A 12,568-nucleotide genomic window follows, 5' to 3' on the forward strand; every position below is an offset into this window, starting at 1 on the left:
TCTGCCTGAAATATGTGTGCAGATTTTTATTTTATTTTATTCTTTTAGTGCCAGTATGGAGAGTCCTCACATTAAACCTTGTCTGAGTCCTTGCTTGGAGAGAATACCTTTAACCTGAGGACAGGACCTCATGTAACAGAGTCCTTTGCACAGCTTTCTGAGTTACAGTGTTATGATTTTATAATAGTAAAATATGGGTTTAGAAATATTACAGTGATTAAACTGTCAAATTATCTGAACTCTGGTGGTTATAATGCGGAATTTGAATATTATAATAACTCTTGGCAAGTGCTGCTTGTTTAAGAACTTCAGCCTTGTAGTGTATATTATGTGTGTTAATGAAAGGTTGTCCTGTCTCTTCTGTTCTATCTATTGATGGGATCTTTTTTTAAATTTTTTTAAATTTTTTTTTAAATTTTACTTGGAAGTTAATAATGGAGAGTTGCTGCAGGTTGTGCAGGGATTGGAGCTGAATTGGTTAACAATTAGGGAAGAGCATAGCAGTATAGCATAGGGTTAAAATTTTGTACTACTATTCACACACAAAGTTTGTAGATGTTGACAGGAGTCAAGGACAGTGAGGCATTCCAAATTATAGGTTATTTAATGAGGTATAATAAAGCTTTGTGTACATAAGAAAATGACTCTAGGAATGGAAGTTCATTGGCTTTTGAGGTAGTAAGTCATGTCTTAATCAGTAAACTGAAGCACAGCTTATCTTAGGTCTTATTGCCATATACACAGATAAATAGTTACTCAGAGAGCATTGAGCATTATCTTCAAGTCATGATCTTGATGTAAGTCTTGTCTGCATGTGCTTCTTAAAGAGTTAAAGGGTGAGTTCTGTTAAGAGAAACAACTAGGACTGAAACACTGAGCTTTGAATTTTGCTTAATGCAGAAGGAAGTACATCTTAATATACCACATCCATACTTGTGAAAAGGTTATAAACCAAGTTATACAGTGCTTGTGGTATGATTGGTTTTACCACAAGCTTATACGTGAATCTGTAGAAGAATCCACTGTGTACCCATCAGTGTTCTTGTCTGTCTGAAGATAGTTGTGGCATTTAGCCTTAGTAAAGAAGAAGGGGTAGAGCACTGTACCATGGAATTTGGATTATAATAAGTGTTATAATAGGATGCTCAGTTGTAACTAAACTCTTGAGCCTCACTAGCAGATTTAGCCAGACTCTCGTTGCTGTGAAATGGCACAGAGCCCAACAGCAATTAAAATCCCGAGAAGTATCATACATTCCTTTGGATAATACAAAATGAAAGATAACATTTAAAAATATGGAAATCCCTGGTGTTTGGGAGAAGAGATCTGATTTGTTTGGTCTAAGGCAAACATCAGCTTCTAAGTAATAGAAACTGAAGGTGAACTTCACTCTGGGGTGTTATTCCATTGCTGTTAATGGTAAAAGTTTTTGTGTGCCTCTAAACAGCCGGTCCTAGTCCCAATGGGTGGGATGGGGTGGGAGAAGATAAAATACTAATTGCATTGGTGGTCTGATCCAGTGTGGCAATTTCTAATTTCTGTAAGGTGGTTCTTTTGGTCAGTGTTCCTTTGTATGTGGATGTAATTTTCCCACACACTTGTTCTCCAACTGTGGCTTGTAATATTCCTTGAGGACTTAATAATATGGTCTTCATTGTTAGTGCAAACTTGAAGTACTGTGAAGGGTTTTAGTAATGTACTTTCGTTCCTTTATATACATGAATTAAGAATCTTCTATAATCTTTGGGGCATTTACAATCAAGAAATCTAAAAACATATTTAAGTAAATGAGGAGAAAAATCCACCCTTCTCCCTTTCATCTCTTTGTGCTATTTCTTCTTTCGAAATCTGATCACTTGTGATGGGCTTTTCAGACAGTTTCATAACAGAAAGATACCAAACAAAATGAGAAAAGGGAAGGATTAGCCTGGAAGAGGCCTTGAACAGCGGGACTGAAAGACAGTAAGATATACTAGTAATAACAGTAATTTGTTTCAGAGGAAATTAATTATACAAGTATAACATGTATAAGATGAGTATACAGTGTTTTTTAAAGAATAAATACACCAAGGATACTAGTCTGTGCACATTTAGTGTTTTTGTAAATTTTTTTGTTGGTTTTTTTAGTACTTTTAATTCTGCAAGATATGCAAAAAAGACTGAGGATTGTGGTTTGAGATCTATCCGTGAGCATTTGGTACACAGCATGAAAACGTTTGCAAATTTATTGGTTGTGAATGGGAAAGCTGCTATTCTGAGCTAGGCTGTCTTAAAAGATGAGCAGTGATGTGAAGGCTGTGAATAACAAATAGTCTTAGTTCAACTTGTCAGTTCTGCTATAAAACTTCTGGCATATTTGCATTGTTTCTGTACATTCTTGGAGAGAGGAGGGAACCAGCAGTTTTGCACCTGTATACTTCAGAAGTACATGTTTCTTCAACCCTTTAGTTTTTATTTGCATGAGTTATGTGAACTTTGCACTGAATTATTATAAATATTTTGTCAGATCACAGAGGGGAAAAATGGTGACAAAGTTTGTAATGCTGATTTGTAAAAGTCCATTTAATAATTTAAGTGGTTATTTAGACTAATCAAGCACAATAGTGTTCAAGCACTGTCAAGACTAAAAGATATGCGATAGCTGAAGAAGTGGAGTGACCCATGTGGTAAGCAACAATATTGAATGTCTTCTAAAGGTCTCCATTTTGGTACTTCCTCAAGGTTGCCCAAATTATTCCAGAGCTTTTATGCCTGTAATATCAAAATTCTCTAATTTGATCAGTAATTAGATACCTCCTTCAAATGTTTGACCTCAAAACTCTCTAGATTTCTTTCACTGTATCTCTTTAAGTTCCTGTGAATTGTGAAAATTTGCCTAGAACAACACTTGCTGTAGGCTTTTGGAGCATGTACTTGTAATGTGGATTCAAAGTAAAAATATATATGCTTTTTACAAAGGTTACAGGGCTGATTCATCACTATGTAGCTTACATTTATGCGAAGTTCAGATAAGCGTGGAGAAAAGCATTGATAGGTGACCCACATCCCCTCTTGGTTTCTGAGTCTGTTTTTGTTTTACAGTGAGTGAATTTTAATGATGTTAAAAATCCATCTTACGATTTTTGTGGTCTGAAAACATAACCAATGACATTAAGATGGGTCTCTAAAAATACTGTTTGAGAAGGCAGCTGAATACATCAAGCACAAGCATATGAATGCTGTGAGGTAGAACCTGAAAATTGGCTTAGATCCTTCGAAGTATTTGAGCAGTTCACTCCTCGTTGGCACCTGACTTGCACTGAAATTGGATGTCCAGAGAGAAGCAAGATGCCTAAATATCCATGCTCTTGCAGTGCTCTGAATGAAGTCACTTGTCTCTTATTGTCATTCATCTTGCTTGCTTGTGTCCGTTTTAGAATTTTTTGTAACCTGAAGTTAAATTTTGAATTTTAGTTTTTTGCAATACCATTAAGTCCATAAAGAAAACATGAAAGCAAAGCATTCCAACAATGTTTTTTTTCCTAACCAGCTCTCCAACCACCAAGACCAAAGGCTCTGCAGTCTTAACTAAACAGCAGAAGATGCCAGAATCTATGTCTCCTCCAGGTACAGGTGCTAAGAACTTTTTGATTTATTCCTTGTTGTTGGAACTTGACAGCTGGTCTACACTCCAATCAATAATGCTGAATGCTACATTTTGACAGCTTGCAATCACAGCATATGCAAATAATTTGGAGAACTAGGAGGACAAAAGCATCCTAAGCATATTAAAATAAATCCTAATTTCAGCATTAAGACATTGGTATTTGCATATTTTACCTTCTTTATGAATGTAATAAAATGGAAAGATTTCTTAACCTTTTGGAGCGTACTGAGAAGTTGTATTCAGACTGATAAAAATGAATTGCTGGATTGCCTGATAGCATGGAAGTGACTGATCAGACTGTCTTGGAAGCTTGGATCTCAGAGTTTTATCCTCTCAAGTCACTCCATCATCCTGTTTTTGTCAAGAATGAATTCGATAGTGCTAACTCCTTGTATTGATCACACTGCACCAAGTACATCCAGTCGTAGACCCATAGAATACTGAAAAGATACTTGGGGAAGTACAAAAAGAGATGTAGCACAAAAGGACTTCCTTGACCCTCTTTCATGATAACTCTACAACAATCCAAATTAAACAAAGGGTATTGTACTTAAATGACAAGTAACACTTATCAACTGCCACCTGGAAATGTGTACTTCAGGCACTGAAGCTAAGTTTCCTGGGCAACATATTCTATTCCACCTCTGTTGCTTGATGGTGTTTCTATTTTATTTTTTTTTAACTAATCAAATTGACAGAGTTGCTTCTGATATCAGTTTAGAAAATGGATATTTGAAGGATTAGTAAAGAATGTTTGAATGAGAAATAATTTGTTTGCTTTGAGAGCAAAACACCTGTTGAATTTGTCAATATGAAAAGATCTATACTTTAAATGTAGCAATCCTTGGCTTTGTCTGCTTTGTGTTTCGTAGAGGTGCACTTAGCAGATGTATTTTTCAGTAAATTGGTGTTGGATATTAATCCTACATGTCACTAAACCTAATGTGAGATTCTTGGATATTCATTGACCTTGTTACAGGAGAAACAGGGTGTTGACTGTGAAGATGCAGTCAGGTGACACTTGCTCTCAAATTTAACATTTTCAATTAAGTGCTTTTAATACACCCAAAATTTTGTTAGGTTTTAATTGATTTGTCCTTGTAGTGCTCCTCAGAAATACATCACGATGCATAGGAAGCAAGAGGCTCTTGAAACTCATGGGAAAGGATCTGTAATGGAAGATGAAAGTGATAGTAGATTTTCACTACCCGGAATGAGAAAAATCCAGATAATGTTTGTATTCTGTTTATTAGGAAATGCTGTTTCCGAGGGAACCAGGAGTATCTGAGTTCCAAACGCTGAGCCTCACTGGTCTGTGTTTTTACCCATCAACATAGTATTCAGGTGCTTCAGGAGTGTGAATAGTCGTGCTAGTTAAATGATGTATAAACCAGCCAGTTGGTTTACTCATCTAGCTAGCATGACCGTTGATACGGTGCTTACTAAGTGCTAAATTTGTGTCCCATTATATCTGGTGAAACACAGGGGAAAAGGTTCTTTGAGAGACAGTTCCTTCACTGCTCCAGAAGTCTGATCAGAAATCTGGAAAGGATAAAGCGGAGAACAGTGTCAGTTTTAGCCACATCCAGAGACATTTGTTGCATACATAGAGAACTGTTTGTTGAAATATGTTTCTTTATTTTTAATGGTGTAAATCAGAAGTAGCTCTTTGACCTACAGATTGCAGGCCCAGTTCTCTTCTGCATGTAAACACCATCCCTTTAGCAGTCCAAATATATTTCTGATTCAGTACTCAAGCCAGCTGCAAATCTGTGGAGGTTCAGGGATGGATGAGACTGTAAATCTTGGCTTGGCACAATGCTGACTAAGCTGTCATCTGTGGCCCTGTCGGCTTTCAACTCTGTCAGGGCTCATCCTCCAAGCCATGCAAGATGTGGCCTGGTAGCTGCAAACCAGTCAGCTGGGCTAGAGACTGACTGTGTGGAAGTGTGAGATTTTAGTGATAGCTGGTCAGATGAGGCTTGGTATCAATTTCATTGCATGCAAGTTTGCTAATGCCTGTTCCCATTGGGTGGGGAGTATTCTCAGAGAGATCTGAGCATCCTCTGCCTTCCTCAAAACCAAGGTGTGCTCCTCACTGCACAGGTGACTGGCTTTCTTCACCTTCTGGTATGGCATCACTGCAGTGGGATCATCAGATCTTGTATCCTGTTATCTTGCTCCGGTTTTGTGAAAACGTGTTTTTAATTACATATTGTGCAGAAAACTTAACTTAATCCTCAAAACCATGAAGCCAAACTCTGAAAAACCCAAACCCAAGTATATATCAGATCTGAAAGCCACCAAAATAAATGTTCAGTGATATCTATTTTGTGTGTCTGTGGTACATTTAAATTTTGTTTAATTCATGAATATCTGGCAGAGGGAAAGACTGAAAATCTGTAACATGTTGGTCATCGGGCTAATGATATTTATGCATCTTCTGGAAATTATCATTGCACTAAGTCCATTCTTTTCAGGCCCAATCTGTTGGGCCAAAACCTTTTGCTTTGGTTCATGCTGCGTAAGCTCGCTTCTGTGTTTTGGTGAGTCCTGTGAGCTTCTGAAAGGTCCAAAGCAAGTCTGTGATCTCAGGGGTGGGGACTGTGGTATCAGGCAGAGGAGAGGAGGACGTTGCTGGTTTTCTTTGCTCACTTGGTTGTTGTGGAAAGCCATCAGAAAGTCCTCTCCTTGCTCCAGCTTCTAACTGTGGAGTTTGAGCCTGTGGAGGCTTGTGGACCAGTCTTGCATGACTGTTAGGAGATAAAGCAGCCCTGACTAGAGAGCTTTGGCTTTTCAGCTGGAGATGGATTAACTCATGGTAGTTCTATCCCTGGAGATCTCTCGTGTGTAGATCAAGATAGCATCAATGTGTGGAACTTGCATAGATTTACGTGCGTGAATGCTCCCCCTAATTGTAGCCAAGGTATTGGTTGCACAAAGTCAGAAAAAATGACTTCATGAAGTTGAGACCTTGATGTATGTAGAGAACTATGGATATGCTGTTAACCTGAGTAAATGCTTATACCTGTTAGTAATGCCTGGTTATTACTTAGAGCTTTTTATCAGTAGTTCTCACAACAATTTACTGATGAAGCAAACATTGTGATCATCTTGTGTATGAAGAACCTTGAGCTAAACAAATGACAAGACAGGATTAATCAGCCACCAACTAAACCTTAAATCCAGGTTTCCTGAGTTGTAGCTACCGATTATCCTGTTGCATCATACCACTTTTCTAACAGCTTTTTCTTAGATTTGTCTGGTTTGTGTGGTGTAAAAACTGGGGCTGAGGTTACTCACATGCCTAGAAAACACCTTTAGGAACAATTAGCTTGATACAAACATTTTCAATGTGTTTCCTCTCAAAATCAACTTTTAAGGCAATATTTCCTTCCTTCCTGAATTTCCTGAATTATGCTAACCAGGCCAGTGGGGAACAAAGCTATTCCAAATTATTTTGTGTGTGTGTGCAGCAGGCATATTGGAAGACGTTAATGTACCTTTTGCCTTTACAGGGGTGCTTAAAAGTGTCCTTGCACATATAGAAAGTGATTTACAACGAATCTAAACTTGAAGTGCTGTGATAGAAAAATATAGCTTCCTCTAGTAAAGCTGTCTTGTTTCTTGTGGCCTGTTTTTAATGTTGCAGAATAGTTGTGTGGCTGTAGTTGTCTTCATTTGGGAAATCAAGATGCTGATACAAATCGGATGGCGTGGTCAGCTATCAGCTGAGGATTTCAGCTTGCTAACTGGTACAATCAAAAGGAGTATTCATCTTTCATCAGGATGAAATTTGAAAATGAAAGCTCTTATACGCTAAAAAAAATGAGAACAGAATATTTCAGCAAGATGGTAATTTGGCCCTTAGTATCAATCAATAGTGTGGCATCTTGTGAATATGCCAGGGAAGAGGGGAAGTGGTACTTAGCAGATATAAATCTCCATGAGGACTCTCAGTCTGAATATCTGTGTGACTTGGCAGATGTGGAAGATAGGAACTTGGTGAACCAGCGTATTTTGATATTTTTTGGCTGAATGCTAGTAGACTCATTTCTAGCAGGTAGGTGGTTGCTGCTGCTATCTATCAAATACTGCAGCCTGAAATGTTTACTTAAAGTCATGTGAAGCAGTGGCTGTGTTCGAGGGAAGACTGGGTAAAGGTTCTCGCTGTCTGTCAAAAGATGGAGGTTTCTTGTACAAAGTAACTGTAGCAGAGTCATTTCTAAAAGTGTTTATGAATGGCACTGATCAGAATTCAGTCCAGGATTTTAAAGCTCCATAGTAATATACACTCACTCAGTGGGGAATCAGGCTTTGACGTTCAAAAATGACAGCCTAAACATTTTCAGTCGGTGATATGTGATGACAGGACTACAGTAACAATTCTTGTTATGAGTAAAAAGTTACTGCAATTACAGCAGCTTCCTGCCATGCTAAGTAGTGAGGTTTTAATGGCACTTCTTATGGTGAAATGTGGTCTGAGTGCAATTTAATGTTTCAAACCTGTGCAGAGATTAAAGAGACATTCGTACTGTTACTATTTTAATCTTACTTATAAACTAGAACAAACACCAGGTTGTGTGTCCTGAGCATGATTTAGCAAACTGTTAGTCTTTTAATTATCTTCTTCCTAATTAGATTGGTCTGATTATTTGGTACTTAAAATAAATGCATATTTTTAAGTTCTCAGGGCAGTAGCTTTTGGAAAACATTCACTGCTTTTCATTTTACAGGCATTTTGTCTTTCATGCTGAAGTATGGGAACATATGGTGCTACTTCTGATGTAGCACTTGTCTAAATATCTTTGCTTGTAAAATTTTCTGCAGAGCCATATAATTTTCTCCTGTAAAAACATTCCTAATGTATTTAACCAATTTTATGACAACAGCATGGGATTATCATGTTTTTGTCATTGTAAACTTTTACTGGATGTAGGTCACGAAATTCAACTGTGAACCATGGATAAGAAAAATGAACGGTAAGTAGCTAGAAATTCAAAGAGACTAGTAAGAAATTTAATAGTGATAATTGCATAAAAAAAAAAATAGTTTATCAAAACACTTCCCAGATATTTTGAAAGGGTCAAAATAGTAATTTTATTTTTAAGCTGAACCTTTGGGATATCACTGACAGTCAGTTGACACGGAATCCTCTAATACGGTGTCCATGATACTCACGTAGTAACTGGTTACGTCTCACATTTTGTGTTCAGTCAAGTGAACACATTTTCCAAGTGACGGTGTTTCTTCCGTCTGAGCCACGTGAAGCTTGAGTCATGAGCATGCATTAAAACATGTAAAATAGCAACACATTCATCTATATACAAAGAAGGGAAACTGAAAATATTTCTGAGACTGAAGAGTTTGGCATAGCTGGAAAAGTTAGAGGAGAAGAATAGCCAGAATACTTTTGTATACTTTTGTCTACAGTGCTAGACTGTTATCTGGCATGAGAGATGATTAGCAGGAGGCTAATTGACCTGTTAAATAACCTTCTTCAGAAATGAGCAAAAATGTTTCTCTCAGGGAATGATGCAGACCTAAAACTACTCTTCTTACATAGCAGTGGGAAAGCAAGGATTCTGATTAACATGGTCCTCCTGAAGTAAAGTAAGTTGCTAAGGTAGGGGTATGTGATACACACCACCCATATTACCTGCCACTCTAGGAAATGCTCTAAGGTGTAGGACTGGTGTGGTGCCAGGCTGATGATGGGGTCTTGTGCTGCCCTGTTGCTTCCCAGCAGCTATGTTATCCAGGAGCCAGCAGCTTGAGTGCATATGAGGATGGAACTAGGCAGACTTTGAAAGACAAGCTGCCAGAATACCCTAGTGTGTCTTCTAGGAGTACGGGCAGGTTGTATTAAATGAAGACCTGAAGCACCTGCTTAGAATAAATGACCGCTTGTCTGCTTTAGGCTCTTGTGTGTAGTGCTATAGAAATGTGTGTGTGTGCTGATATGTGTGCTGTTATCTTGCTTCTTGTGAAAACAAAATGACTCACCGTGTTGTCATGTTGGAGATACTGGTTTAGTTAATGAAATCATTTGGGTTTGATACTGCTTCTGTTTATGCAGGTGGCTGACTTTATAGACTTGCATGTTCCCACTGAGTTCACAGACTTTTAGAAGCAGGGTTGGTTGGTTTTTTTGTTGTGGTTTTTTTTTTTTTTTTACTGGTGTCATGGAAATATGAGCTGGGACTTAGAAATTTATTCCAGGGGAAGGAGGCAGCAATCCCTTTTTACCCATAATGTTCTGATCTGAAGGAAATCTTGCAACTTTTCTTTCAAGAAGTTCTATTCTTTCACTGTCTGCTTTCAATAAGATTGGGATTTGCCATGGAGAGTCTCAGTCCACATTTGAAGACAGTCAAAAAATTGCAATGCCTTTCTCTCCCCAGGGTGCTGCCTTCATTGATCACCCCAGAGCTGGGCTTGGGCCCTCACTGAAGACATGGTGGGAGCTGCCTCTGCAGCTTTTAGTAGAGCAGAAGCATGTCAGGCTCTCTCTCTACTTCACTGGAAACAGTGAACCAAGTACAGAGCTCTTGACAACCCCTATACCTTGTAAAACAGTGCAATGGATGAAGCATCTTCAGTCTCCATGAAAAAGGAGAGGGAGAGAGCAGCTCCACCAGTCATGCTTGGGGGCCTGCAGCCCGGAGGCAGCGAGCTCTCTTACCCAGAGCTGTTACAGATGGAGTAGCAAGTGCACAATTGCTGGAAGCGGAAAGGAAGGAGGAGGATGAACTGAACAGGATCTCCTTTCTCTTCACTCCTGAAACTGGGTTCAGAAGCTGATTGCCATCTGTAGGGAAATGTCACTCAGGTGTGAAGGTAGTGTTGTAGCTGTAATGGGACCAGGCTGTGTTTGATGCTGAAGGTTCGAGTTGCACCCTAGTGAGCACAGGTGATAAAGTTGCTCAAAAGAGAAGTTATAGTTTCTGAGGGTTTTTTTTGAGAAAAAGAAGGTAGATAAGGTTAGACAGATTCAGAGTTATATTAAGGAGTGCATAGGTTGTAAAGTGAAGGACTCTGAAGAAAAGAAAATATCAAAGTGAAGGACTCCAAAGAAGGGAAAATGTAATAATCCAGTTACCCGAAGTTGGATTATAGTGGATTTACACTGTTTTTTAACAGTATCCCTGCTTCCAGAAAATGGAGGTGTGGGAGAGCAGAATTAGATTATAGGGGCAACCAGAGCTCCAGCATTTCCAAACTTGAAATGGTAGGAAATGATGTAGGTAATGACCACTTGATATATCACTTATTTGTGGGTGACAAATATAATAATTGAAAGGTTTTGTTAATGACTATGCAGTTTTTAGTCAGTCTCAGGTATCAGATTGATATCCTGCCCACCTTGTTCTGCTATCAGATGAGAAATAGGACATGTATTAGAGTATCTGCCAGCCATGGTGTAGCTGCCATCATGGTAGTGTTGATCCTGACTGACTCACAGTGGGCGCTCAGGATTTTTACTTCCATAGCATCTCTGAGCTCCCCCTGGCTTTTGGTGGCTTGAGCACTTGAAGGTGTCTACTGCAAGTCTTCTCTTGAGGTTGAGAATGGAGTAGGACTACAGCTACTTTAGCATTCCTAGCAGTTGATAGTGTAGAAATGTGAATTTCTTTTTATATAACCTCTACTCCTCTACCAGAGTTTTTTGTAAGGCAGGATTCTTCCCCTGCGTATTGGAAAGCAGAAATCTTTCATTACAAAATATTTAATTTTTCAAACAATTGCTGCCATGACATAGGTGAAAAGTCTGTGTTAGTTGAACTCTGCTAATAAATCTGAGCTTTCCTATTTAAAAGGGAGAAAGCAAAATATGTTTTCTATCCACTTTTTACTAAATTAATCTTAACTATTTGTGAAAGTCATTACTGTGAGTCCTTTGATAGTTACTGCTGTTGAAAAAGCAATTACATTGGAAGACCAACTAAAAATCTAACATGAGGTTAAAAACTACAGTGCTAGTTTCGCTATCAGTTATATGGGGCAGAGATGGACTCCTGCTGCCTTTTATAAACACAGTTTAGACTATCTGCAGACAAGAACGGAGGTAATCCAGTTATTTGGATTCTCAGTTTTGCTATTAAATAGTTAAGTTCTTCTCTTTTTATAATTTCTTGCTGCAACAATATATATTCTTAAAAATCAATTTGTCAGCCATCTCTCTGCAAAGTGCGAAATCCATTGCACCCGCTTTAATCTGCTGGGATTTGACTGAAGATTCAGGGACAAAAATTGGACAGATTCAGCTATGTGGCAAAAGTGGCAAAAGAGGTTGAGTCTAGCAGTGCAGAAGGATCTAATAAAGATTTTCCATGGAAGATCCAGATGGCTTTCACTGCATTGCTCTTTCGGCATTGTAGAGCTGCTTAAAAGCTTAGTGATGTGCATGTAAGCATAATCAGAATGATCCATCAGGCCAGGGACAATGCACGTTACTCTGAAGTAAAAAAATAGCTTAGCAGATACGTTTGGTTGCAGTCATCTTAATGCATTGAAGTTGTAGTTTCAGTATGTATAGCCTTATATCTTTGGCCCTGATTTGTGGTCATTTACAAACAGCTGTAACCTAATGTGCTAAAGTGATGCTATTGTCTTCTGTAAGCTTTTCTGTGTGTTCCTCGTTTTAAGTACAAAAGCAGCATTTGCTGATTTGAGGACCTGGTCTTTTAAAGGGCAAAGTATTCTTTACTAAACTTGGCAGTACAAGAAATCATGTGGTTCAGGGAGTCTGATACAAACTTAAAGTTCAGACCATGTTGATAAGTAAACTTTAATTAAATTCAGATTTGGAAACTATGCTTTGGGCATTGCAAAAAAAATGTTATGCAGATCAAAGTAATAGATATTGTTGACCAGAATACTTGAAAAGAAGAATGGTCTGTCCTTGTTTCCTTACACAAC

The 12,568-nt window shown here is 38.3% G+C and overlaps 1 protein-coding gene across 6 annotated transcripts in view; it reads left to right on the plus strand.

The window, feature by feature from the left end:
- CCDC85A (coiled-coil domain containing 85A) overlaps positions 1-12,568 on the plus strand; it is an 83,084-nt gene that overhangs the window by 10,497 nt on the left and 60,019 nt on the right. The window contains exon 3 of one of the 6 annotated variants that reach the window (XM_075035384.1): positions 3,530-3,606. The exons of 4 other annotated variants lie outside the window; for them this stretch is intronic. In XM_075035384.1, the coding sequence (XP_074891485.1) occupies positions 3,530-3,567 (38 nt within the window). In that variant the 3' untranslated portion in view covers positions 3,568-3,606. Of the gene's footprint in view, positions 1-3,529; positions 3,843-12,568 lie in introns of those variants that run through there. One more of the 6 variants, XM_075035383.1, reaches the window with a different exon arrangement.

This window comes from Buteo buteo, chromosome 9 (assembly GCF_964188355.1).
Source record: "Buteo buteo chromosome 9, bButBut1.hap1.1, whole genome shotgun sequence".
Taxonomy (NCBI): Eukaryota; Metazoa; Chordata; class Aves; order Accipitriformes; family Accipitridae; genus Buteo; species Buteo buteo.